The sequence below is a fragment of the Ambystoma mexicanum genome, chromosome 5q (assembly GCF_040938575.1).
Source record: "Ambystoma mexicanum isolate Mex_15411 chromosome 5q, UKY_AmexF1_1, whole genome shotgun sequence".
In the NCBI taxonomy this organism is placed as follows: domain Eukaryota; kingdom Metazoa; phylum Chordata; class Amphibia; order Caudata; family Ambystomatidae; genus Ambystoma; species Ambystoma mexicanum.
Genome location: NC_090933.1, coordinates 351,748,600 through 351,775,608, shown reverse-complemented (window position 1 = coordinate 351,775,608; position 27,009 = coordinate 351,748,600). Strand labels below are relative to the sequence as shown.

The 27,009-nt window shown below is 46.7% G+C and overlaps 1 protein-coding gene across 2 annotated transcripts in view; it reads right to left on the bottom strand.

Moving 5' to 3' along the window:
* Positions 1–27,009, bottom strand: part of CEP76 (centrosomal protein 76) — a 616,847-nt gene that overhangs the window by 244,758 nt on the left and 345,080 nt on the right. For both annotated transcript variants that reach the window (XM_069620830.1, XM_069620831.1), the window contains exon 6: positions 10,387–10,484. In XM_069620830.1, coding sequence (XP_069476931.1) covers positions 10,387–10,484 — 98 coding nt within the window. The remainder of the gene's footprint in view (positions 1–10,386; positions 10,485–27,009) is intronic.

Here is a 27,009-nt window from a genome sequence, read left to right as displayed (position 1 = left end):
TGGACAAAAGAACACTAGAGTGCACACTGCTATAAAATTTATTTTAAGAGAACTTTTGGTAGTAATTTGGTTATTAAGTGTATCAAGCTGATATCACTAAAAAACAAATTGATGGATGTAGCAAACTCTGAAAGCAGTCAAGATCATCTCTTAATAAGAAAAAAGGTGAAATGTATTGCTTGTTTCAAAGAGTATAAAAATGGAGGAAACAGTTTTATTAGTTAAACAAATCTAAAGTAAGACAATAAAACAGCAAATCAGAAAACAATAAGTTTGAACAATCACTTTGTTCATCACAGTGAAGTGGTAAACAGAAAAATGAACAGTAAATAAAATGTCAACTGCAGGTATTGACTTAAATTCAATCAATACTCTTATTCTTGAATTGATGAAATTTTCAATTTTTCAGTTAACAAAGTTAAAGATGAGATATAAAGGATATCTCATTTATTTTAAACAGTTTTAGATTTCTCTTCGCGCTATTTATTATGTTTTTGTCTGCTTCCCCACAGGGTCCAGTTGTTGTGTGTTCTTTTTCGCCCTGAGGAAGGCAACTATACCTATCTAGAATTGTTTGCCAGACAGGTGGCTCTTTTGCCGAAACGTGTAGAAGATGTCTTATTAGTTTTGTTTTGCTTTTTGGTCTTTGGTCTTTTTCTTTAATTGAGTTATGACATGACACTCACACGTAGGCAGACCTGTCAATGAAAATAATAGGAAAACTTTGTTAACTGAAAAATTGAAAAATTCATCAATTCAAGAATCAGAGTATTGATTGAATTTAAGTCAATACCTGGATTTGACATTTATTTACTGTTCATTTTTCTGTTTACTACTTCACTGTGATGAACAAAGTGATTGTTCAAACTTATTGTTTTCCGATTTTCTGTTTTACTATCTTACTTTAGATTTGTTTTACTCTTCATAAAACGGTTTCCTCCATTGTTATGCTCTTTGAAACAAGCAATACATTTCATCTTTTTTCTTATTAAGAGATTATCTTGACTGCTTTCAGAGTTTGCTACATCCATCAATTTGTTTTTTAGTGATATCAGCTTGATACACTTAATAACCAAATTACTACCAAATGTTCTCTTAAAATAAATGTTATAGCTGTGTGGACTCTAGTGTTCTTTTGGACTTTGGATAGTTCACAGACAATCCCAGATCCATCAGCAGCCAGACGGTCCTCCCCGTGTGTTCGCCGGCTATGTCAATGGACATGGCCCGGATGAGCTAGTCGGCGAGGTACAGGTACACATGTATCTCTTCTAGGCGCAGATGGGCCGCCACTGGTGCTAGGCACTTCGTGAACACCCTGGGCGCCGACATCAGTCCAAAGGGAAGGGCCTTGAATTGGTAGTGCCTTCTCTCGTGAATGGGGACGTGGAAGTACGTGCCCTCCAGATCCAGCGACATCAAGAAGTCTCCTTCCTCCAGTTGGCCGAGCATGTGTTGCAACTTGACCATCCTGAACTTTTGGGACTTGAGGTGTTTGTTGAGATGTATCACGTCTAGAATGGGCCTCCAGCCCTCGGTCTTCTTTACCAAAAAGTATCTGGAGTAGACTCCGGAGCCCCAGAGCCGCTTTGCAACCCACTCTATCGTCCCTTTACTTAGCATGGCCCGTACCTCCTATAGGAGCTGAGGGATGTGCTGCTCCTGCCGGGCCACTGGTGGCATCCGCTGACACTTCTGCTGGAACTCTAGAGTGTCCATGGGCGAGAGCATCCAGCACCCATCGGTCGGTGGAGATCTTTTCCCACCAGATGACGAAGTACGCCAGCCAGCCTCCCACTGGACTGCATCTTGCTTCGGGGCCTGTGTGCTGCCTTTGGAGCAACCACGATGTCTGCCACCTCCACCGAAAGCCTTGCAAACGGCCCCTGTAGGCCTCTTGGGTCATAGATCGGGAGGGTTGACGCTACAAAGAGGACCCTGTGCCGAAACCCTTTTACGATCTGCCAGATTTTCCGCCGGAGACACGAAAGGATGGAAGATGCTGCTGAAGAGTGCCCAGTGCATGGGCCGTCTCATAGTCCATCTTAATGGCCTGCAATGATTTGGCGACTGCTTTCCCAAAGAGGTTGTCCCCATCGAAGGGCATGTCCAGCACCCTCTTCTGGACCTCTTGGACGGAAGTTGGTGGCCTTCAACCAGCCACGACGACGGAGGTAGACACTGTTTACCATCTTTCGGAACCCCATGTCCGCGATGTCCAAGGCCACAGTGATGGCATGGTCCGATGTCACCATGTCCTCCTGGAGGACATCAAGTGCCTCGACCCACTTGTCGTCAAGCAGAAATTTCAGCAGCTGAGCCATCTTATACCACAGCTCCCTGTCGTATCTGGCCAGGATCGCAAGCGCATTCGCTGCCTTCACTGTCCCCGCCGCCGAATAGATCACTTTCCTACCTAAGGCATCCAACTTCTTCCCCTCGCTGTCCGGGGGGGAATGGAGACTGAATACTTCTTCCTCGCAGCCGCCGAGACCACCAAGTCTGGGGAGGGCTGCAACCTTAGGCACTTGGGTGCGGACTCTGGCTCCCAGTACTTCTTCTCCAGCCTATCCCTCTTCGCCAGGGGGGAGGCTGGGTTTCTCATCAGCGCCAGGCCCACATCCCAAGTGTCGTCCAGGAGAGGCACTGCCAGAATGGTATGCCTCATGTCGTTGGCAAAGGAACCCTTCCTTCTTGGTCTCTTCTGGCGTCAGCTGGAAAAGCTCAGATGCGCGGGTGACCATGGTGTGGAACAACCCCACTTTGTCTGGGGGAGAAGCCCTCGACGGCGGAGAAACGCCACTGTAGTTGATGTGTCCGTCCCTGTATCCCCAGGGGTGGGAGGGCATGTACGATGGTTGATGAGGCGGCGTAGGGTACAGTTTTCTGGTCTTCGCCAATCACGAGACCAGTGCTGGAGGTGCCGTTGGCATCCTCTTCTGGATCTCAGACACCAGGGTATGGAGAGTTGAAAGGATGTCCAGCGAAATGTCCCTGGGAGATGAGGTGTGGCCAGGGGGATTTGGGTCGGCCAGCTGGGCCCGGCGCCCAAGTCGTCCTCAGCGTTTCCGCCGTCGTCATTCCCCACATCCTCTGGGACTGTGTAAACTGACACCAGATCCAGCTTGTCCGAGGAAGAAATATCTGTGCCCTGGAGCTCGGTTGAGGCCTCCACTCCCCCACCCCCTTTTTTGCATTCCGAGGTGTAGGTCTCGGGCTTAGTGATGGAATCCTCTTCTCCAGTGTTTTCTCCACTGGCTTGGCCGCAGACGCCCGCCTCAGGGGTAGGGCCGCTCTGTGCGCCGCAAAGGTCCCCAGGACCGGGTCAGCCCCTTCCGCCTTTGAGAGCGTGGCCGCCACCAGCTCGATCGTTGGGGATGACTTTGCCTAGACCACCTGGGCCTTCAAGGGCAGGTCGGACAACTTTCCCTTGGTCTTCTCTGGCTTCTCCAGCAGCTACCCTGGGTTAGCCGATTTCCTCTTTGAGAACTCGTTGGAGCGATGACTGGAGATGGAGGGAGACAGGGAAGGTGAGCGTGCCCTGCTCGTTGCAGGACCCGCTTAAGCGGCGGCCCCGACAGAAATGGACTTGCAGCGCTTGGCCTTGTCTTGGGCCCCCACAGATGGAGCGCCCTCAAAGGACTTAGAAGGCCACTCCTCGGACCGGCCGGTGCTGGGTGAGGCATGCCCTTGGTTGCCACACAGGGTAGAGGCCTTGGTGTTGAGCCACACCGCCAACCTACTGCGACGATCCTTGACGGTGCGCTTGGAGAATCCAAGGCAGATTTCACAATCTGCTTCCCTGTGGTCCGGATGGAGACAGGAGAGGCACTGGGAGTAACTGTCCTCCACAAACACATTCCTCAATCCACAGCTGGAGTAGAGCTTTAAGAGGGAACCTCCCTCCTTCTCCTCCGACTTGGTCCGTTGTGCGGTGTAGGCCCGGAAAGACGCCGACAAACAGATCCTCGCTTGATGGTTAAAGGAGCGAAAGAGCACACAGGCACTATTTGACAAAATAGAAACTTTATCGAAAAAGGCGTGAAAACGTAGAAAAGCTCTCTGAGCAAAACACGAGGACTCCCAACACTTGAACATGCGGTAAGAATCTGAAGATGGCTGCCAGAGGAGGGGCGTAGGTAGAGGGCAGTCATTGGCTGGGGGCAGTATGACCCAGAGTTCAGTGATTGGTGTAGAGGAGAAAGAGTTTGTAAGTGACAGTGAAACCGTTTTTTCTTTTACGGAGGATTTCCGGCCTGACGACAGGGAATATTCATGAGCATGTGAATCCATGCCAGACCCCCTGCTGCATAAAGAAATATATTAAAGCAGTAAGGTAACTAGGAACAAGGCGATAGAGGGATTTGAAAACAAGACAAAGAAAATGTAATTTCATTTGAGAATAAAATGGTAGTGTTGCAAGTGAATAATACAATCCCGAAACGAGAGAAGACACAAAAGACAGATAGAAGAATTGAATACTGATTTAAGAGGAGCAAGACTAGCACTGGATAGTCCAAAAAGGGCAGTATGACAGTAGTGTGCAATTGCGCTGTAGCATCTTTTATTGTATATTTATGCATCCTAGGAGCCTGGGTTTGTGCCACCCAGGGTAGATTCTTCCATGGTACCGGTCCGTCTCCATATTGCCAGGCAGCTACTTGTTTGCATAGAAATTTCTGCTTCCTCAATCGAGTTTCTGAAAATAAGGTATGTCCTCTTGCTTCTCTAAATCCCTGAGCCTCCTCTCCTATTCGTCCATCTCTCTTTGTATTATTCTATGCACCCTGCTTCCCTTTGAAATGCATACCCCCCCCTAATGTTGCATTGAAACGACTGCCACAATATCAGCCGAGAGGACACAGTTCCCTAGTTATCTTTGAAGAAAATATTGATGTCTTCCTGGAGTTCGGTTCGGAAAACTGTATATGCGTAAGTGCCTTCTGTTTAAACCTCCAGGTTCTGTCCTTATCTAGCATGCCCGGGATTCCCAACCGCAGTCACAGGGGAGTTGTCAGTGGTCTAGCAACACTACAGGATTTATTCACCTCGGGTGCCATTACCGTATAAAAGTTGCTTCCCCATTTAATCAAATTATCCTTGTGTCGAAGCAACTGCTGCCATATCCAGTCTAAGTTATCAGTATTTGATGCATACCAGTTAACCATAATGACAGCCTGGTTGTGTATAACACCTGTGACCACCAGAGCTCTGCCCTCCGAATCCTTTGCCTACTCTGTGAGCTGAAATCCTAATGGATTTATGTAGCATTATACATACCCCCTAGAAAAAGAGGAATAAGATGAACAGTATCTGTGGCATACCTACTGCTTTAAACCGTGCACTTGTATCTGGCACCACTTGATTCTCTTGCATAAAGGAAATATCAACTAAGAACAATAGTACATTTCTATCATTCGAGAAATTTTTCAGCCCCCGGTTTGTTCCGAGTGACTTGGTGAACCTCCCTGGTCCCAGTCAGCCCACAGCCATCGATATGTCATTCCTCAGTCCCCTGCAGATTGACAGATGTCAAAAACAGTAACATAGCAAAACCCCAATCCATGTCAACTGAACATCATACCCTCCCCTCTTCAAACGCTACCCAGCAACATCAAGCTGCCGGTAACGAACATAGCTCTCATCACACCCAATCAACCTGTGTGAATTTCACTTGGAAGGTCTTTCCAATGGCCTGCCACCACCCCATTAACAGACTATCAGTGCAACATTAACAGCAGATTGAACAGTCACCAGGTTCTCAAGCCCTTCTAATTACCACTGGGGTTCACATACTAACAGTCAGTCTGGCGATCTAGACAGGGAATACTTTTTCCCCCCCCCGGCGTGGCAGATGACAGCAGTGTCAAGGTGTCCAGAAAGTCTCATGCCTCTGCAGGCGTTCAGAAGAACAAGGCTCTTCCGTTGTGCTCCACTTGAAACTTTGCTGAGAACATCATGGCATATTTGATGCCCCTTACCCTCATGTCCTGTTTGATGGTGATAAAGGTTCTCCTTGAAGCTTCTACCTTTTTGGAGGAAGCGGGTAAAAAATACTTATTTGGTACGAGGCAGCCCTTTTCTCGTGCCAGCCTCAGCGCTGTATCTCAGTCCCTATAATTTAGCAGCCAGACAATGATGGGTCTCCATGGGTTATCGGAGCAAGGGGGTTTTCCCGGAATTCGATGTGCTCTCTCCACCAAGAATACGATAGAGAATTCATCTGGGCCCAATAGCTCCACAATTGCTCCATAGATCCAGGGTTGCAGGTCTCGGGGATCCCACCTTTTCGTAAGTTGTTACTCCTAGACCTCGATTCTAGGTCGTCTTATTTTTCAATTAGTTACTTTAGCAAGAACATAATTAACCATACATCTTCAGCCATGGCTGTTGCTCCGTCCTCTGCTGCCGATATCTGTTCAGCTTCATCAAGGCACTCCCCATGCTTATCCAATCTCACCTTCATATGGTCCTCTTTACAGGTAAACTAGTCCAGCTTAGAATCTAATGTGCGTATACCAGCTTGTAGCTGTAGAAACATCTCCCTGATGTCTCCGAGGTCACTGGACCCTCTGGGCTGTTCTTTTGGCATCTGAGAATGTCCAGCCCCTGGCGTTTTGCTCTTCATCCCAAACGCCCTGACCTCAAATGGCAATTTGCTCTGTTGCTTATCTGGTTTGTCCTTCTCGTTATAAAGTATAAACTGCTGCCTGGGCTGTTAAGTGAAAATGGTTGTCTGTGTGCCAGAACCAAAAGGTACCACTTCCAGGGGAGCACACAACCTGTCAGGCCCTACCTGTTGGAGTTCCCCCATCCAGTGACCCACAAAGCCAGTCTATGGGGTCTAGTCACAGTCCTTCGCTCCTAGTCCCTGCAATAACGTTTTCTGGTTTCACTGACCCTTCTTGCTGTGGATTCTTTTATCTCCCCCACCCCCTTTGCATTAATATTGTTCCTTACCCTCTCTCATCAACAGTCGTAACAATGAGTCAAAATATTTGAGACGGGGGCGCCGTTGGTGCTGGTTACTTGCTGGCAGTGTCAGAACGCCTTCTCTGTTACATCTCAGGGCCCCAGCGGGATCCTTCTGCCCATTCTCTGCTGCAACGCCAGGCCCACATGGATCCTCTGCAAAGGGCAGGTCTATCCAGCACATTCTTCCACAGATGATGCAGCTGCTTTCCCATGGTTAATAATCATGCTGCATATACTTGGCGAAGCACCTCCGATCTTCTGCTCTTTCCACACAGGGACAGTCTGGCAGGGCAAACACTAGGGCTGCAGTCACACAGCGCCCATCATATTGGATCGCTACGAGCCTCGCTGTTTGCTCCAGTCACCACTGACAGTAGTAGAACGGTCGCCTAACTGGTCCAGCCCCCATTCCCTTCATGGCCAGCAGCTGCTGTACCGCACTCTTTCTCCCTCGCCCCAATGTTCCGGGCCACGCACTGTTGAATATCTTCGCTGTCCACCCGTTCTTGCGGGTAGGCGTCTCACCATTTCCCCGGTGCGCCGCTGCAGCCTGCACAGATTATCTTCAAGGAAAGCAAAATGAAACGATCCCCTGGTGCTCTGGTTATTAGAGAACTCAGACGCGAGATAGGTTTTACAATTACAATCCGATATCAGGATCTAAGTCAGGATATTAGAGGTGGTATTATAGAGCTCAACTCGACTGCCCCCCTCCGGTCTACTCCTTTGGGCACCCCCCCGAAATTCAAAAAGCTTCTCTACCCGCCTCTTACAAACAGATCCATTCCTCTTCTTCTCACTGACTCCATGCTGGATGGCTCCATGTACCAGAAAGTGCTTTCAGAATTCCTTGCAGACTATCTCCCTATACTCCCGTACTCCACCACATCACACTAGTGAATATTTCTTCCCTGCCTCCTTGTGCTGCATCCCACTCCTTTAATCCTCCTTGCCCCCTTTTACTTCCCGTCCCCTGTCCTGCAAATGGAAAAGTATTACCATCATCTTGCTCTTCAATCTCTGCTTAAACTTCATCTTTTCTGCCTTAAAAAAGTCAATGCTCAAAATCCCCCACCCCCAATTGTGCCACCACTATGAGCTTGCTCTTGCTTCAGTTTCTGTAAATACTTGTATACACTGAACCATAATCCTTTAAATGTGTATATTCTGCACGGTTTATAGTGATTAATTCGAATTACATTATGTCGAAAGACAATGTCGAGAAAAAAAAGTCAAAAAAAAATTTGAATGTCTTTTTTTGTTTGTTTTTTGTTGGAAATGGGAGGTTCCCCCAACCCCCACCTTTTTTTTTCTTTTTTGGTTTTACCCCTTTTTTTTTTTTACTTACGGAACCACAAAAAAACAAATAAAAAAATAAAACATTCGAAAAAAGGTTTCGACATTTTCTTTTTCGACATATCTTTCGACATAATGTTTTTGACTTTTTAACACACCATTCTGCACCTTAACTCATTTTTCAGTGCTCTACTCAGTTCATGTGCCAGCTACTAACCCCCCTTCAACAACTGGAATTTAATCTTCTCATGTATCATTTCGCTCTAATGTAAAGCACCGTCCAAAGTGATCGCTCCGTTGACTGATGCATGTACTTGTACAGTGCTGCTGTTTCAAAGGCTCCCGCTTTTTAAGGCAAAGAATTTAACAAAAAATAACATCACCACTACACTATAAAGAGGTGGAATTGCTTGGGAACTGCCGAAGGAATTACTTAATCAGTCACAATGACCTCAAAACATCAGTAGCTGGAAGAAATAAAACTCTGGTGTGGCGTGTATGAAAGGGGGTGGAGGGTGTTGTTGTAAGTCCAGGTGCACACGCGAATGGGTCAGCAAGCAAATTCAGAGCACTGGCGAGGTACAGGTCTGTGTTTTTGAGTTTAAGCTTCATGAAGCAGTTTCCTGTACGGCTATGGAGTGCCAACAACCCTCATTGTTTGGTAATACGAACAAAAGGAACAGTAAGATTGTTAAGGATGCATTATTTTGTTAGGGGGGAAAGGTGAACGCAAAACCATCTTAAAGTGCAATGCAATATGGAGTATATAATTCAAAGAGTAAACCGAGCGGAGGGAAACAGGATGGGCCCAAGTCTACTGCTGTTGATGTAGGTATTCTGATAACATTATTCATTATGAATACCAGACAGCCAGCCATGGCATCAGAAAACATTTACATTACATTAAAAGAAACTGGAATAGATGGTTCCCCAAAAGCTCAAATAAAGTACTAAGCCACTTGAGTAAGACTCATTGCTAGGGTTGTTAAGTTAACCACTATGGTAAATTAAAAGGGCCAATCATATCTAGTCTAATGCAATCTAGTGCTTAACTTGTTATGGTGGCAGTCATTCTATAGAAGGAATAGAACCATTTACGTTGATGGAGAGAGGTGTTGAAGATTGCATTTAAGAGCTTGTTTTGCTACCATACAACCTAGTACACGGATTTGCTTTCCAGTTTTGTGTATTATTACAAGACGTTTGTTGTGATCATAATTAATAACACCAATGACTAAGGTGGTCACTTGTTTGTGCGAGTAAAAAAAAAAAACAAATTGAGCCCCGATGGCTCGGGAGCCTTCTGCATAAATCTCCCAATCCATCACAGAAGTCATTGTAAAAAAAAAAAAAAAATGCAATGGCAATGACAATAGGCCAGGTTTTGCAGACAATTGCCGGGTTCCGTAGAGGGTAAAGTTGTTTTGGTAAAGCGCTCCACACCCACCAAGGGACACAAAGCTTAGCCCTCTACAATTGCAAAGGCCGATCGAATGGCTTTGACAGGGATTGTTTTTCTCCCTACACCTTATAGCCCGTCCCTTTAGAAGTACAGCACCCCACTGCCCTCGTGACTGCTCGAGCATTATGAATACCTTTTGTTACAAACAAAACATTATCAGCAGAAAAGCCACACACCACATCCTGCTCTCAAATTGTTGTCACACTCCTAAGAATGAATTTAGACAGCTAAATAAAAATCCATGGCACAATGTTCTATCCTTACTTTGATTATAACATTACAACTGACAATAAATGCTGAAAGAATGGATAGTAGCCAAGACTGAAGTACTAAAGGTCTGGAAATCCAGAAGTAAACCCAATGTACAACTGTGGATTGACACCACGATATTGAAGGCAACATACAAGAAAGTGATTTATTAACCGAAAGGAGAACCTGTACAGTTATAATGATGTCTGGGAACCATTATACTATATTTATGGATAACTTGATGCGTTATTTTCTAGAATATTGTGGTGTGGGACGTTGTGTTGCTTACGAGTTTAGTGCAAGGTTAGAAAGTGGTTGCTTTTATTTGCACATGGATGTACTGATGCTCAACCACAATAAAAGGCAATTGGAAACACAGCACCCACATTTCTAAAGGCAGTTACCTGAGTATTTACGATTTCTTGAGACAGCGGCTGGTTTAATCTTGGGTACATCTCAAGTTTAATATTTAAGACGCCAACAGATACCTTGCTCTCCGAACCTGCAAAACAACAGGAAAAGTTAATCCCCTGCAGTAACACCAGTACTTGTGTCACAGGCTTAGTTATGCTACCTATGATTGTGAACCATGCACAAACGCATGGCAGGATCGAAAGCTGTTGCTTAGCATTTTACAAAGAGTATGCGTGCCCACACAAACACATCCTGTCCATAGACCACATACATTAGCTCACCTTTGCAACTCAATCCCCTCTTCTGACTACTTGTATTAAGTAGTATCACCTGAGCAGTGTAGATAATTGGCGATTTGTAACAGGAGGGAGCATATTGCAGAGAGAGAGCGACTTGGCATTTCCAAAGTTGAGTAACATTTCCTTACTTTATGATGCCATCGGCTCAAAGAGGCTGTTTAAATGGCAGAAGCTGTGCTTTATAAATTATCATGTTACTGAGTTTGCATTAAGAGTGAAGCAAATGTAGCATAAATGTGATAGCCAAAGGTAATTAACAATAGATGGCAGGAATAGTTACCTTTCGAAAAGATGTGGAAGTGGCTTTTGTTCTGGTTGGCTTTGTGTAAACAAACCACAGCGCCCAAAAGATGGTGAAAGGCTTTGGATTCTGCTACATTCTCTCTTGGCCAAATTACGTTTTAAGGCAAGACTATTCATATATCCTTTAAAAAATTACTTGAGCGTTGTTTTTGTTGCATCGACTGTTTTTGCTTTTCTGATTCATTGGATCTTGTCATTTCTCCAAAGAGGGGAGCCCTTCCCGGTGAGCTAGAGAGGTGAGCCTGCTAGGCAACAATCCCCCTAGGGGTGGCGGAATGCGGGAGCGCACAGGGAGACTCCCCTCATGGGGACAAGAACTCCCCATTCCGTGATGGAACTAACCAACACCCTTGTCTTTGAACCCATGCCATCCTCGAAGTCCTCCAAGAACCAACCTGAGAAGAGTAGTCTGCCATTGCAATACTCCCTTCCTTTCCTTATGTACGACATGACAATACCAGCACATGGAGGAACATGCTCAGTGATCAGAAATCATCTCAAAAAGTACTGAAGAGGAAGACTGAAGAAGTGATGCAAACTAATCCTTTTCCAACTCTAGACAGTACTAAGAAGAGGAGGCCATAAGGCAGCATGAAGAATACCTCATTGGTACAGAAGAACAACTCTGGCACTTCGCTTGCAAAGGAGCCAACTACTGGCCATAAAAATCAAGAAGGGACTTAATGAAAAAGGATCCTGACTGAAGCCTGTCAACCATAGGAGATTCAAACCTGGAAACGAGAAGTGAGCAGAAGAAGCTTGTCCTTGGTCATTAGGACGTTGTGGAAGGCTTGGAAGAACTCTGAGCGGAGATCCAACACAACCAGAAGCTAGAAAACGGTTAACAGTGGTGTGACCTCGGGGAGGTAGACCGTGCGGTCCTTCAACTATGCTGCACTGCAGCAGGGAGCAGAGAGACACAGGGAGCGTCCATCCGAGAAGACGCAGAACCAACACCTTGGGAAGAACAGGTGATGTGCCTCCACAAGAAAGAAGGTAACGGAAGTCCCGGTTGGTGTCTGGGCAACACTGAAGAGTACTTTGGGAGTAATCTCCATCTTCACAGTAATTACCAAGAAGGCATCAAGAGCAAAGAGTACCTCGGGAGTTATCTCTCTTTTAACAGTAACTGCATAAGGGATGTTGAGAACAAAAGTCACCACAGGAGTAGTCCCCGTCCTCTGAGAAGTTGTGGAATTGACAGCCAATGAAAGAAAAAAAAAAAAAGTTCACCTGAAAAGTGAAAATAGGAAAGTTCATTTGAGCCAAGTCACACATTCCACAAAGCCACCTAGTAGCCATCGCTGGAAGTTCACCTCCAGTTCTGAGCCACAACAGGAAGGCATTGTGGGTATGCAAATTAGCTCAAATGCAAACTTTTTTCACCAGGAAATTGTCTTTGTCTAAGAGGGCAGTGCACCACCCTAAGAGTCGAGAATACTCATTCCACTCGGGCGTCGTAGCATCCCTCTCTAGACTTAACTACTTCTTCGTACCAACAACAGACGTGCACAGAGTACTTAACGCCACCCTACTCCCGCGTGGCAGCTCTGACCATTCGCCCCTATTAACAGAATTGTCAACGACAAGGTCAATCCCTCCACCTTCATGGCGCCTTAACAATTATTACTTAGGCTTCCCGGAACTTGTACAACGCATCCAAGAAACTACAACCACCTACTTTGAACTAAACACAGGGTCAATTGATGACCCAGGAATATTATGGGAAGCGTATAAGCCGGTGTTGCGGGGAGAGATTATCTCCTGGACAACGGCACACAAAAAAGCTCAAGTACAAAAAGTAAAAGAAGCTGAAGCACAGGTGGAGCATGCAGAACGCGCACATCTGGCGCTAGACCTACCTGAAACTAACCGAGCACTGGCTCTCGCCCAAAAGAAACTGCACAACGTAGCCCTAGACAACGCTAAACAGGCACACAGCACGATGCGTGCCAGATTATACGAGACTGGAGACAAGGCGGGTAAAATGTTAGCCTGGCTGGAGCGCAGAGATGAGGGGCATAAACAGGTCAGAATGATTAAACCCGATAACTTTGAACCGCTGTGGACTGATCAGGACATTGCAGAAGGTTTTGCAGCTTACTATGCGAAACTTTATGGGTCACCGGAAGCCCCTACCAACCACCTCTCCGTATTAAATGGGATTACCCTCCCTACCCTAACGAGCGCACAAAGACACCTATTGGAGGCAAACATCACTGAAGAGGAGCTAGGGCTGGCCATGTCACAACTACACCCTGGGAAAACGCCGGGGTCGAACGGCTTCCCGGTCGAAACATGGAAGGGGATAGAACCAAGCGTGATACTTCCACATCTCCTACAGATGTACACACACTTGAGGGAGCAGGGACAGCTCCCCCCAGACCTACGGAGAGCTACCATAATAGTGATCCCCAAACCAGATAGGCCCCCTGAGAAATGTAGTTCATACAGGCCGATCTCGTTAATCAACAGCGAAACCAAAATCCTAGCGAAAGCATTAGCAAATCGACTGCAGAAAGTTATTCTGTCACTGATACATCCTGCGGCTTTATGCCCCAGAGGTCTACGCGTATGAACATAAATAGATTGCATGCTGCACTCGAAAAGGCCTTCGACTCGGTGCACTGGGTAGCACTGTGGGAAATAATGCGTAGAATGGGATTCAGTGAACAATTCCTGGGATGGGTGCAGTTGCTATACAAGTCCCCAGAGGCCATGACCAGAGTTTATGGGTGGCTCTCTCAGCCATTTAGATTGGGCAAAGGGACACGACAGGGCTGCCCCTTGTCCGCAATGCTTTTTGCGCTCGCCATAGAGCCATTGGCGATTCTATTAAGAGAATCACAGACGTGGAAGGGGTTCCGGTGGACAGATGACTGGGAGGATAAGGTCTCATTATATGCAGATGACCTGCTCCTGTATCTATCAGACCCCATAACCTCTTGCCCAACAGTGGTAAGCTTACTGAAAGTATACAAATCTTTCAGCGGTCTGAGGGTAAACTGGTCAAAATCCATACTATTTCCAGTGAAAGAGACAGGTAGTTTAGGGATACAAAATTGCCCTTTCCGTGTAGAGGTTAACCAATTTCGATATCTGGGGGTTCAGATAACAACAAACCTAAATGATTACGTAGAAAAAAATCTCCACCCGATCACAAACCGTTTTGCAGAGGACGTCAAACATTGGAACGCCCTTCCACTAACCCTGCTGGGGAGAGCAGCATTATTTAAAATGATGGCACTGCCTAGATTCCTGTACATCCTCCAAAACGCTCCGTTACACATCCCCACACGGGAGTTTCACAGAATCGACAGAATCCTCCGGAAACTCCTATGGAACAATGGACACCCGAGAATAGCGCTTCACACCCTGCAGCGATCCATCTGGGAGGGAGGCATAGGGTTGCCGCACATACAGACGTACTACTGGGCGAGCCAGATGGCAGTGATAAATGACCTATTACAAGGCAATCCCTCGCTACCTCACATTAAATCCGACGCCTTAAGCGGAGCGACTATAACCCCACTAGAGTCCCTATACCGGAAAACTAACATCAACACCTCTAAAACGATGGCTGCTCACCGGGCAATAATCTGGGCAGAGGCGCATAAACACAAACTGGAAGGGGAAAACCACACCGGTACAGCCACTGTGGGCACATAAACATATCCCAGAGCTGGACAGGCTCCCAAAATGGCAGAATTGGATAACTGCGGGAATAAGAAAAGTGGGGGATGTGATTCGGAATGGGGCAATTGTACCCTTTGAAGGGTTAATTGATGAGTTCAATCTCCCTGTCACTGACCGATACCGACACACGCAGCTAAATCACGCTCTACAACGGCATTTGCCTGACCTGCATAATATGGCAGACTGCACCCCTATAGAGAGGAACCTGGTCCTAGATCGCATAGACACCAAAATCACCTCAGTGATGTATAATGTTCTCACCTCCTTTGCCACACCGGAGCTGTCGAGTCTAAAGTCTAAGTGGGAAAGGGATGTGGGAGAGATCCTACCTGAAGACTGGATAACAATCCTAATGTACCTGAGAGAAACTGCCATCTCGGTGAGATTAGGCCTTGTCCAGCTCAAAATCCTGCATTGAATTTACTATCCGAGGGTAGCACTCTACCGCTGGGGTAAAACCACAGACCCTAACTGCCTGCGCTGTCGCCAGGAAGAGGGCACCTTCTTCCACATCATATGGGACTGTCCGCACATCAAACTATACTGGCAACAATGCTGCGACACACTGGCTGAGGTACTGGGTCGGGTCGTGCCCAGAGACCCGAAACTGATGTTGCTGGGTGTAAAGGACGAGGGTGAGATGTCTCGCACTGACAAGCTACTGTTTGCAACCGCCACAGCACTGATCAAACGCAACATTGCCAAATTATGGGGATCGGACATAACCTCTGAGCACGCACAATGGATAGACGATGTAGATGCATGCATAGCGAAGTGTGTATGCGGCCAGAGGTTGCCCTGGGAAAGCTGAAAAAATCTGGGGAAAGTGGGAGAATGCCCAATAAAACTTTGGTAAAATACAGGCCTGAGGCCGGAATGTATCTGACATGTAAGAGTGAATATGTAATCATTAACATAAACTTGTGCTGTATTCGGGACCGCATGAACCTTTAGAATGTTTTGGTTGTTGGACTCCTTCGGAGTCAATGTTTATATGTATTATGTAATAAAACTAATAAAAAATGTTTAATAAAAAAAAAAGAAGAGGGCAGTGCTACTTTATGCATAGTTTAATCAACCCAAGACAGACATTTACAAGACTGCCAGGTTTGCATTTGACCTAATTTGCATACCCACAATGCAAAAGCTACTAAGTGGCGTTGTGGAATGTGTGACTTGGCTCAAATGGACTAAATATATATATATATAAATATAAGACAGATTAGCAGGGCAAACTATCGCACTTGGAGGTTGCACTCATTGAAGTCCATTAAATTGCCAAAAATAAAACCTTGATTAGCCAGAAAAGTATTTCAAGGACCAATTCCAGGTTTAAAAGAGAAACAATATTATGCGTTTCGTAGCCTACTGGCCACTTGCTCACATATAATCACACAGATGCTCAAAATGTTCAATTAAATGGATAGTCCAACGTTCACTATGGTAATGAGTATAGTCCTTCTTTGCTTTGGTTTCTACAACCAAAGTCTCACGAAATAAACGGCAGACAAGGCCTTTGTTAATACAATCGCCCATTTGTAAACATTGTGCTTCATATATTTGGCTGTATTAGCGTTAAAGTACACTGAACTGCTGATTAAAGGCCTATTGGAGAAGAAAACAGCTTGTGCAGAATGGAGGCAAAGAAAAGAAAATTAGGCGCGAATTTGCGTTCTAAAATGCACAATGCCTTGGATTGAGTAGACAGTTTAAATTTGGACATGCATTTGGGTGATGGCACCAAAGTGGTAAAATACAACATAGGCACATTTAGTGCAGATCTAATAAGCATTAAAGTGCGTAGTGCAGGGAGATTATACATTTTTAATACATATTTTTAGAGGGTCCATGCTTCCCGTCCAACGATGTTAAAGTTAAACAGCACTGCGATGTTGACTTAAAAAAAGCAGCAAGTGCAAAATATAAGCAAAAATAGTAAGCACAAAGTGTGCACATTTGCAATTTAAAGTGCACAAGCGTAAATAAACGGCCCAAAGTGGAATATGCAATAAATTAATTACACAAACGCAGAAAATTACTGAAAAAAACAAGGGCTGAAGAAATATAGATCCAACAGGCACGTAGTTGTGCACATTCGCAATTAAAGTGCATGGAGTTAAATTCCAGGTTTGGTTGCAAAATGCATTGAGGTGTTAACACACAATCTGGTCAGGGAATATAAGAACTGCAAATTAGGCCACCAGCAGTTCCCGCTGTTATTGGGAAAAAGTGCTCAGTGCATGTACAATAGATTTGGCTAATCCTACCTTTCTACCCTAATGCATTAGTGAAAGGTGCCAAATGTTTGGTACCTTTAAAGGCTACCTAGTGATATTTGAGCATTAATGATTGTCCAAAACCAAATAAGGAAATGTACAATTGTAAACAGAATACACAATAAAATGTAAACAGTCCAAACACTTAAGTGCATAATACATAATTAAAATTCATGAAGCCAAAACCAGCATAGTAATATGCAAGCAAACCCCATTTTGCACATATTAAAACCTAAAATATCATTTCAAGGCTAGAAAGACATACTTGTAAAAAGCAAGTGCTTGAGACTAGCAATTCCTGGTAGACTTTCTCGAATGTTCTTCTCACATATGATGTTACAGAGAATTATTGAGACAATCATATATAGCAACAATCAAAATATTTAAAAACTAGTGATAAAAGAAGGAGATGGGAATAAAATACAGACAAAAGAGCCAATTTTTCCAAGGCAATGGATGAGGTCAAAAATAATAGATGCATAGAGTATATTAGTCCTTTAATTTCTGATTGCTCGCATCGTACTATCATGTACCCAGAAGAGTAGAAAGTTCTTTGTCAAGATTATGTCCTCAAGGTTTCATTTCCATATCCAAAATATATTTTGTCTTGGTTTGGCACAGCTCAAGCTCTCCATTACCCCCCTCTACAGTTTTTCTCTATGATGTGTATGGGAAAAAATGTAAAACCTTCTAGTTTGCCATTATGTTTCTCAGGGAAATGTACAGCCATAGGATAAGAGGGGTCAAAGTATATATACTTTTTTTTAAAGGGACTGCAGTAGTGGCCCTGTTATTGTCAAGTTGTTCAACTCATAGAAAGTGTCTTTTTGGGCAGCTTATAACTTTGCCAAGGACTCCCCCACCCCGGACGAATCCGAAAAGTATATGGCATCCTCAGAATGATTTTGCAGAGTTTGGTGTGGTTTCATAAAGGGGCGGGGGTCGGGCAAAGTTGTAGGGGTGTTCCAAAATGTGTGGAAATCCTCAGATGCATTGGAAAATACGTTTTGCTCATGCCTGCAGCCCAAACCGCTTGACAGAATTTTACCAAATTTGCACCAGGTGCAGCGGCTTGGTCCCGAAAGCGTGCTTTTGTAAATTTGGTGTAAATCAGTCCAGTAGCTTTTTTTTTAAATGGCCAAAAAGTAGGAACAAAACTATCTGGGATATCTGGGTCCAGTCAGCAGATTTCATGTTTGTGTCGTGGATGCCTCTGGACCAATCAGAGAGCAGCGTGATGTTTGCAGACATCATACGTGCTTGATGATTGGTCCATTAAAAACGTGAGGTGCGTCAAAACCTTTGAAACGGATGCCATGTTGGATTCACAAACAGCGCCTGTAGTCTGCAGACATTGCGGTAAACATAAAAAAACACAACATTGCACTTGTGAAACTAATGAAACTATCTCTGGGGACCTGAGGTGTGATGTGGACATGATAGGATATGGCCATAAAAAGCCCCAAATTAGGCGTTTTCTTCGGTATTTGGAGGCATCCATGCATATTTCTGCCTTACATGGTCTATGAAAAGCAGTTTTCAGATTGCTTATAACTTTGGCGCCACTCAATGAAACTGCAGGAAATTGTATAGTATTCTGGATCGAACCCTGGATGATCCTGCATAATTTGGAGCGGTTTCGCTAAGAGGGGACAAAATTAGAGCAATATATTTATTTAGGGGGTCCCAAAATATTTGAAAGGCTTATAAATGTGGTGCAGTTTGACAAATCCGCACAAATGTTTGCAAAAAGATTTTAACTCAGATTTGAATGTTTTTGCAGAGTTTGGTAGGATTTTGTCAAGAGGGGGAAAAATTACACGGGGGGGGGCTCAACATTTTTAGGTGGTTTATAAATTTGTTGCTGTTTGACGATTCTGCACAAAAGATTTCAGAAAGATCATAGACCCAACCTTGAATGTTTGTGCCAAGTTTGTCAAGTGGCGGATAAGTTATAGGAACATTTTTTGTATGTACATTTTGATACTTTTTAAAAAATTAAACACGGGCGCATTTGCAGCAAACTCATGCAAGAAGCATTGGCAAGGACCCAAATGCATGTTTTTGCAAATATGATCGTGTTTTATTTTTTGAAAAGTGTCATAGCAGGTGTACAAAATAGCGATATATGGTAGTGGGAGCACGTCAGGTTATCTAAGATCTTTGCAGGAATTGACCCCAGATGCTGGAGAGGATGTGGCCAGAGGGCTGACTACTGGCACATGTGGTGGGGCTGTGGGGAAGGTCAGAGATGTTGGAAAGAGGTCCTGGGATAGATAATGACCTTATATGGAGTTGAAAGAACTAAACCCCATGCTGATACTGTTTGGGATGCGAAGGGTGGAGGGAGAATAGAGACTGCTACCCCACGTGATGCACTTTCTGCTGCTGTCTGCAAGGGCATGCGTGGCAGATGGGTGGAAAAGGGAGGCACTTCCAAGCGAAAGGCAATGGGCTTTAAAGGCCAGAGATATCTACGTGATGGAGAATCTGACAGGACAACCACATGACCCCACCCCATCAAGGGAGTTTGAATGGTTGATGTTCCTAGTCAAATATGGTCCTCAGAAAGAACAACTAGTAGACTAAACTGTGCCCAGGTGTAGCCAACGGGGGTGGAGGTCCTCCAAAGAGGTGAAAGAACGAAAGGTGCCTTTGCCTAATGAGTGTGAATGGGTGCCAACGAGTGGGTGGAGCCATAACAAGTTGGACTCTGGACCAGTCTCCGGAATTGTATGGAACAAACCGCCTCTCATAGCACAAAGTTGATCCGTAGACAATGGAGAAGGACACACTTGTTGGCTACCTTGGGGATGGAGGGGAGGAGGGTGGTGTGAGTTCACGTTGATTAGTGTAAAATTCCTAAAAAACTGAGTGGTTGCAGTGTTATGCTCAGAAAGCTATTGTGATATTTTCTATTTTTCAAATATATTTTTATTGGTGAATTTGCATTGTTACAACATACTCAATATTCCAAACATACATTCGCCATATAGGTTTTGCTTTCTCCCTCCCCAACAAGAAACTAAAACACCCCCACCCTTCCCTTCCTCCCTTCCTCCCTCCCTCCCTCCCTCCCTCCCTCCCTCCTTCCTTCCTTCCTTCCTTCCTTCCTTCCTTCCTTCCTTTCCCTATCACTTTTATCGTTAAGTCCCTTATGGCTCCAGGGCTGCCACCTCTGTGTTTTTTCTGGTCACTGTGTTCCAGTTTGTCCCATTGCTTTTTACACTCAGATGAAAAAAGTCCCTACCACGCACTCTTGGGGTCTCCGTTTCATCATTCGGGTCCCGATTGGGGCACTCCCTCTGTGTACTCACCACTGTCCCTTCATGGGCACTCGTTAAGCCTCACTAGATCTCCCATGTTTCTACTGTCCTGTGCCAGACTTCTCTCTCTTCCAGTCTTCCCTCCCGCCTTTCAGCTATGGTTTCGAAGAGTCATATTTTGCTAGAAAGGCCGTCCATTCTATAGCCCTTGTTGGGGTCTGGTCATGTATTTGTCTGATGAGTTCCTCCATTCTGTATAGGTCCATTCCCTTTCTTTTGGGAGCTCCTCTCTCCCCCAATACCCAACCAGACATGCTATGGCTGCCAACAGCAGGCAGTATGGCATGTGCAGAAGTTTAGTCCATTTCCCCTCTATTGTTTCCATACCAAACATTACCAGTAAGGGGTCCACGGTCCCGTCTATCCCGTCCAGTGCCTTTATCCATCCCAGCACCTCCTTCCAGTACTTCTGCTGTCTGGTCGCATCCCCACCATACATGCCAGTAGTCTGCTATTTGCCCACATCCCCTCCAGCAGTGAGGATCCCCCCCCGGGAACATCTGGGATATCCGCACTGGGTCCTATTGCCATCCGTACATGAGTTTGAGCCTGTGTAGTTTATATTGACTAGACACTGATGTACGGTGTGCATTAAGACATAACCTCTTCCAATATTCCAGGTCCATTCCCAGCCCCACATCACGGTTCGATTTTTCTCTTGAGCGTGGTAATGTGTTCCCCCTTTGCTCCCAACAATGCTTGATACATTATGGATAAGAGCCCCCTTGTCCCCTTTTCTGTATCCAACAACCTCTCCGTTCATGTCAGTTCCCTCTGTAACCCCTCTTTCCGCTCTTCTGACATTAACATCCCCTTAAGTTGTAGTTAAATATCGAGATGTTCTCTAGCCCCAGGGATTCCTCCAGGTCTTTAGGACCTGTCCTACCCATTCCAACCCTGCTTCAAACCAGTCCTGAAATCTCTCGTGATCCGGTATGCTGTGACGTATCAGGGGTGAGGGGAGGGCATATGTGGCTCAATGGTGAAGGCCACGTCATGACCCTGCTCATCTCTCGCTTGACGCTCCAGAGTGGGCCCAAGATCCTATGCCGATGAAACCTAACCGGGGCTGCCCTAGCCGGCGCCCAGAGCCATTCTCCCAGGGTGACCGGTTGGAACAGGAAGTTTTCTATATCTACCCATTGCTCATCTCCATCCATCTGTAGGTGGGGAATAAGGGCCCCAAATTGGGCGGCTCTAATATGTGTGCATCTCGGGTAACCCCACTCCTCCTTTCTCTTTGGGTTGGACCAGCAGCCTGTAGGCTACTCTTAATTTTTTTCCTTGCCACAGGAACCGTACTATCCTCTTTTTAAAAATTTTACAAAGTGTGAATCAGGGAGTTCTATTGGCAATGCCTGGTATAAGTATAGCACTCTGTGGAGGAGCATCATTTTAGCGCTTTCGGTCTACCCAGCCATGAGATCGACCACACTTCTTGCTAGCCGAAGAGTTTGTGCATTAGCCCGGGGATGTTGCGCTCATATAAGTTGTCCAGGTCTTTGGGTATTACCACTCCTAGGTACTTTATACTGTCTTTTTCCAACAGAATGCCCAGGTTCGCCCACTCCTTCCCTTGCTGCTCGGAGAAATCCCCTAGAGGGAGGAGGACCAATTTGTTAGGGTTTACCTTAAAACCCGATACTTCCCAAATTCTTCCAGTATCCTAAGCACCCTCTGAACTGAACTGGTTATATCCGTTAGGTTAGTATTTCGTCTGCATACATGCTCACCTTATGATTTTGGTCCCCCACCTGTATTCCCCTTATCTGGTTATTTCACCTGGTGGTTCCATAGCCAGTGCAAATAGCAGAGGCGACAGGTGGCAACCCTGCCTTGTGCCTCTGCTTAAGTTGAATTCCTGTGATCTTATCCCATCCACCAGAACCTTTGCCTTGGACCCCGAATAGATTGCTTTGATCGCCCGACACATTCTATCGCCCCACCCCTTCCGCAGTGCCGCAAAAAGGAAGCCCCACTCCACCCTATCAAAGGCCTTCTCGGCATCCAGGCTTAGCAGTGCCTGCTCTCCCATCTCCCCCATAGCATGTTCCACAAGGTCTAGTGTTTCCGAATTGCATCTGGGCCCTGCCTTCCTGCTATGAATCCCATTTGATCTGGGTGCACTATGCAGTGCAATTTCCCTTCGAACATGTCGCCAGTATTCTCGTCAAGATCTTCTCATCCACATTTAGTAGCGAGATTGGCCGGTATGAGGCGCAGTAGGTTGGGTCCCTTACCTCTTTCGGAATCACTGATATTAACGCATTGCTAAATGTCCCTTGGCCTCTCCTCTGTCTAAAATGTGATTATACAGTTTTACCATACGTTGTGCTAGGACTTCTGTGTGCTTTTTATAAAACCCTATTGTATAGCCATCTTCTCCCGGCGCCTTTCCGTTAGGGAGGCACGCAATTGCGTCCTCCACTTCCTCAACCGTGATTGGACTTTCTAGGTGCTCCACCTCTGGGCGTGTGAGTTTGGTCATCTTTACTCCCCTTAGATATTCCCCCACTGCGCTTTCCTTACTATGTGCTTCAGATTTGTACAATTTCTCTTAATACTGTGCGAAGCCCTCTGCAATATCTTTGGGCAAGACCCGCTCTTTCCCTAGGGGCCCTCCCAGCTTGGACACCCATCTCTCAGCCCTCTGCGCACAGAGCCTAGCTGCCAACAAAGCATCTGACTTGTCTCCCTTGTCATAATACTTCCGTTTTAGATATCTTTGCTTCCAAAGGGTTTCTCCCATTCCCAATGCCTTTAATTCTGCCCTTTTCGACAACACTTCCCTAATCTCGTCTAGATTCTCTTCTGCGGCATGCATTCTCCTCTCACCCTCCAATATTTCTTTTCTAAGTCGTTCTTTCCTCAACACTCTCTCCCTTTAACTCCTAGCCCCTTCTTTGATCAGGAGGCCTCTCTAGGTTGCTTTCCCTGCATGCCAGACCACCCCAGTGTCTACTTCTCCTGTGTCAGAGTTCAAAATATTCTGTTATTGCCTCAGCCAATTGGACTGCAAAGTTAGGACCCCCCCCCCCCGAAAGAGTTCTTCATTACAGCGCCACATCCCCTTTGTTCTGTGCAGACCCTCTACAACCAGGGTCGCAATCACCATATATCGTGGTCTGTCCATCCCATCGGACTAATACTGCTATCCAGCACTCCTGTGCCCTGTTCCTCATTGATAAGCAGGTAGTCAATCCGGGTGAATCTTTTGTGTGGTACTGAGAAGAAAGTGTATCCCTCCTCCCGTGGCTGCTGACTCCTCCCTAAATCAACTAGGCCTCGCCTCTCCAATGCCTGCACCAGGTGTCCCGGTTTGTCTACCCTGTTGTTCAATCCCACTCGCCTCGCCTTCCAATCCCGCGTTTCATGCGCCCATTAGTTCAGGTCCCCACCAATGATGCATAGGTCAGCTTCCAGGCCTTGTATTTTATCAAATGCTTCCCTTAGGAAGTTCTCTTGTCCCTGGTTAGGAGCGTATATTGCCGCCAGTGCCACTCTAGCCCCCTCCAGGTTGCCCTGCAGTATTAACAGTCTTCCTTCCAGCAGGGACGTGGCCACACAGTCGCGCAACCGTCACTGTCACTGTCTATGGATGACTATGCCCAACCCTCCCCCTCTTGGCGCATCCAGATCCCCAGTGGACTTGTCATATTCCACCCACCCCCCTGTCTCAGCCCTCGCGCCTCCCCCTGTTTTAGTCATGTTTCTTCCAAAAAGAGAATATCTACTGAGGCTTTTTGAAATTCTCTTATTTAGTGACCTCTTTCGTAGGGGAATTTAGCCCTTTCACATTGAGTGTGCCCACAACCACACCCTTCCCAGCATCACCTCTCCCCATTGTGTGTGCTTCCCCCTTCCCTCCTCTTCCATTTTTGCATGATCATGGGACTTTTGCTTACAGCAATTTCCTTAGCATGGAACTCTTTCACAATGTAACCAAGGCGTGCCCTCCTGGAGCCGATCCCTTCATTATTATACAAACATAACTTATTAACCGTTCTGAACTCAAACTTCTTGTTTTGATAACGTGTCTTGGAGACGCCCTCTCTCTCTCAAAGAGGGACACTTTGGAGCAGAGTTTTCAGCCTCCCTCCAGCAAATCTGCTACAATTCTTAGGTTTACACCCGGTATCTGTGATTCCATTTCGTCTTTCACTGCCTCCGTTCCCTAGGGTCTTGCTCCGGCCGCTGCTCCCGAGTAGCGGGCGACTTACAGGGTGAGGGTCCATTGAGCTGCATATACTTCCTTCCTGTTTGACCTCTGCTCCTTCTCTTTTGTGGGCCCGGCACAGGCCCAGACCTTTCCGCACTAGTGGATGGACCCAGTGGGCTTCTGGTCAAGGCTTCAATGTCCGCTGTTAGGTGGCCCAGGGCCTGTTCTGCCTCCTCTGCCGATGTTATGCGGTTGTCCACCCCTTCCACCTCCAAGTGCAACAAGAACGAATAGCCCCACTTATATCGGATTTCTTTGCCACGCAGCCATGTCGTGAGGTGTCTGCAGGCCCTGCGCCTGGCCAGCGAAAGATTTGAGGGGTCCTGATGCATCGCAAATTTGCAGCCTTCGAATTCCACTTATCATAACTGCTTGGCCCTATTCAAAACTTCAGTTCTATCCTTGTAACTGAGAAATGTGGGCACAATGGACCAAGGGACATTCCCGTGGGGCTTGCCTCCTCTGTGCGCTCTTTTGAGCTGTACTGTTTTACCCCCTTCCGCTTCAAAAAGTTGATGCACTAATGCCTCAACCTTTTCTTCAACCTGCCTCAGGGTTTCTCTTGCCGACTCTTCGTCAGAGTATCCTTATGTTATTGCGTCTTTTGCTATTTTCCAATTTTCCAAGGCATCCATTTTAAGCATTACTTCCTCTTCCCAAAGCTCTATTTCCGTCATCCTTGCATCCAGTCATTTGGTTGTGTTCAAGGCCTTCAACTTCGTTTTCCACTGTGGTCATTCTGCCTGCCAAGTATGCTAGGGAGGCCTGGATGTCCCCTCCGAGGGCCTTTATTTCTGCCTTTGTCGAGAACATGGACATGTCTGTCGCTGTGGACATCTCCTTTTTAGTATCTCCGACTTTCTTTGCCATTGCCCCTTGCTCCTTTGAAAGTCACTCTGCGTCGGGTTCAATTCTAGGACAACACACTACGAATTGCATTCTCCTTTGGATGTTTCGAAGCCCAGGATCTTTTATGTCTAGACTCCAGTTCACTTTCTTGTTGCTTCCCTTTGTTGCCACCTCAGGCAGGGCTTGTTGGGTTTCATTGTCACCTGGGGGGGGGGGGGGGTCACTTCGGTTTCCTATACCTCACCTACCCCTCTGCGTGAGGCGTGACTCTTCCCCCATCTTCAACTTCACTTAGGGGGGCGCTGTCCCCTGTTCGTCTTGCGCACACCAAGGTTGAGGCTTGTATACCCTCGAGTGTGCTCACCTTACTGCACTTCCGTGCTTCTCTTTGTAGTCTGGCAGGGCTCCGTTTGGGGCTTTCCCTCTCCAGGCGCTTCGTTGGATGGACACTGCCCCACCTCTAGGGCTTATTTCATTGATCAGTGGATTGCTAGGGGGGCCCTGTATGTGGGGTCCTCCTCACTGCATCTCCCTTTTATTTCTTCCTTCTGCTGCATTAACATGCGCTTACTTGCCTACAAGTGTGCTCCTCCAACCTATTATTGCGTTGGAGACACCTTCCTCATTCCATGCCTCAGTTCCAGTCTAGCATGGTGTTGGGTAGTTGTGGGCGTGTGCGGCCTTCTTTGGTGCTCCACCTACCTCCCCGAACGTTTCTCCTTCCCTCGCGGGTGTTCGTGGTGTGTGCCGCAAGGTTGTTGTCCCAAGGCGCTGCCCCGTGGGGGTAGAGGCGATCCGCCCTGAATATGCGCTTCCTTTTCGTCCCTTAACTCATGTGTTTTCGTCACTGTTAGAGAGCCCTTCTAGTTACTCTATGGCGTCGTCCCGTGTCCTCCGGGCTCCCTTCACCCCTGCGACTTCTCTGGGAGGGTGTCTCGTTCAGCGTGATTAATGGGGCACCAGGGGCGGGGGGGAAGAGAGGACATGCCTGTGACTGCGGCCGGGGCATTCCCTCTCCTGTGTCGTGTTCCTCTGTTGGCCTCTGCTTCTCGCTTACGGCTGCTGGGCTGCTGCTCTTCTTCCAGCAGTGCTTGCGCGGACTGCTTTCCTCCTCCAGTGCGGCAGGAAGGCTGCGAGCGCCTCCGCCGCTAGTCACCCTAGTCTTCCACTCCACTGGGGTCGCCCCACCGCTTCTTCACGGGCGGGCCCCCGTCTTGTGGCAACTTGTGAGGGACACCCCTGTCTAGTACAGCACAGAACCCAGGGGGGGGGGGGTCTGGTTGTCTTTTCCTGTATGCTCTGTCCGTCCTCCCTTCATCAAGTGCGGGGCTCCACGACGGTGTGCAGTTCCACCTAATGGCGGCCTGGGCCCTCACTTCAGCGTAATGTGTTGCAGGGGCAATGCCGTCTCCTTGCTCCGTCTCCTTGCTCCGGCCTTCCCCCTTTCGCTGATGTTTTTTCAATTCCTTTCCCCACTCAATCAGCTTCCTTTGTCGTCCTCTCTAGACGGATGCGTTAGGATTCAGTTTTACCGGGTGTAATCGTTCAATCTTAACTCCATTTTGCTGAAGGGAGCGGGAGCTGCAAACCTATGCAGCCATCTTCTCCCGCGGCCCCTAGTGGTCTCCTATTGTGATATATACAT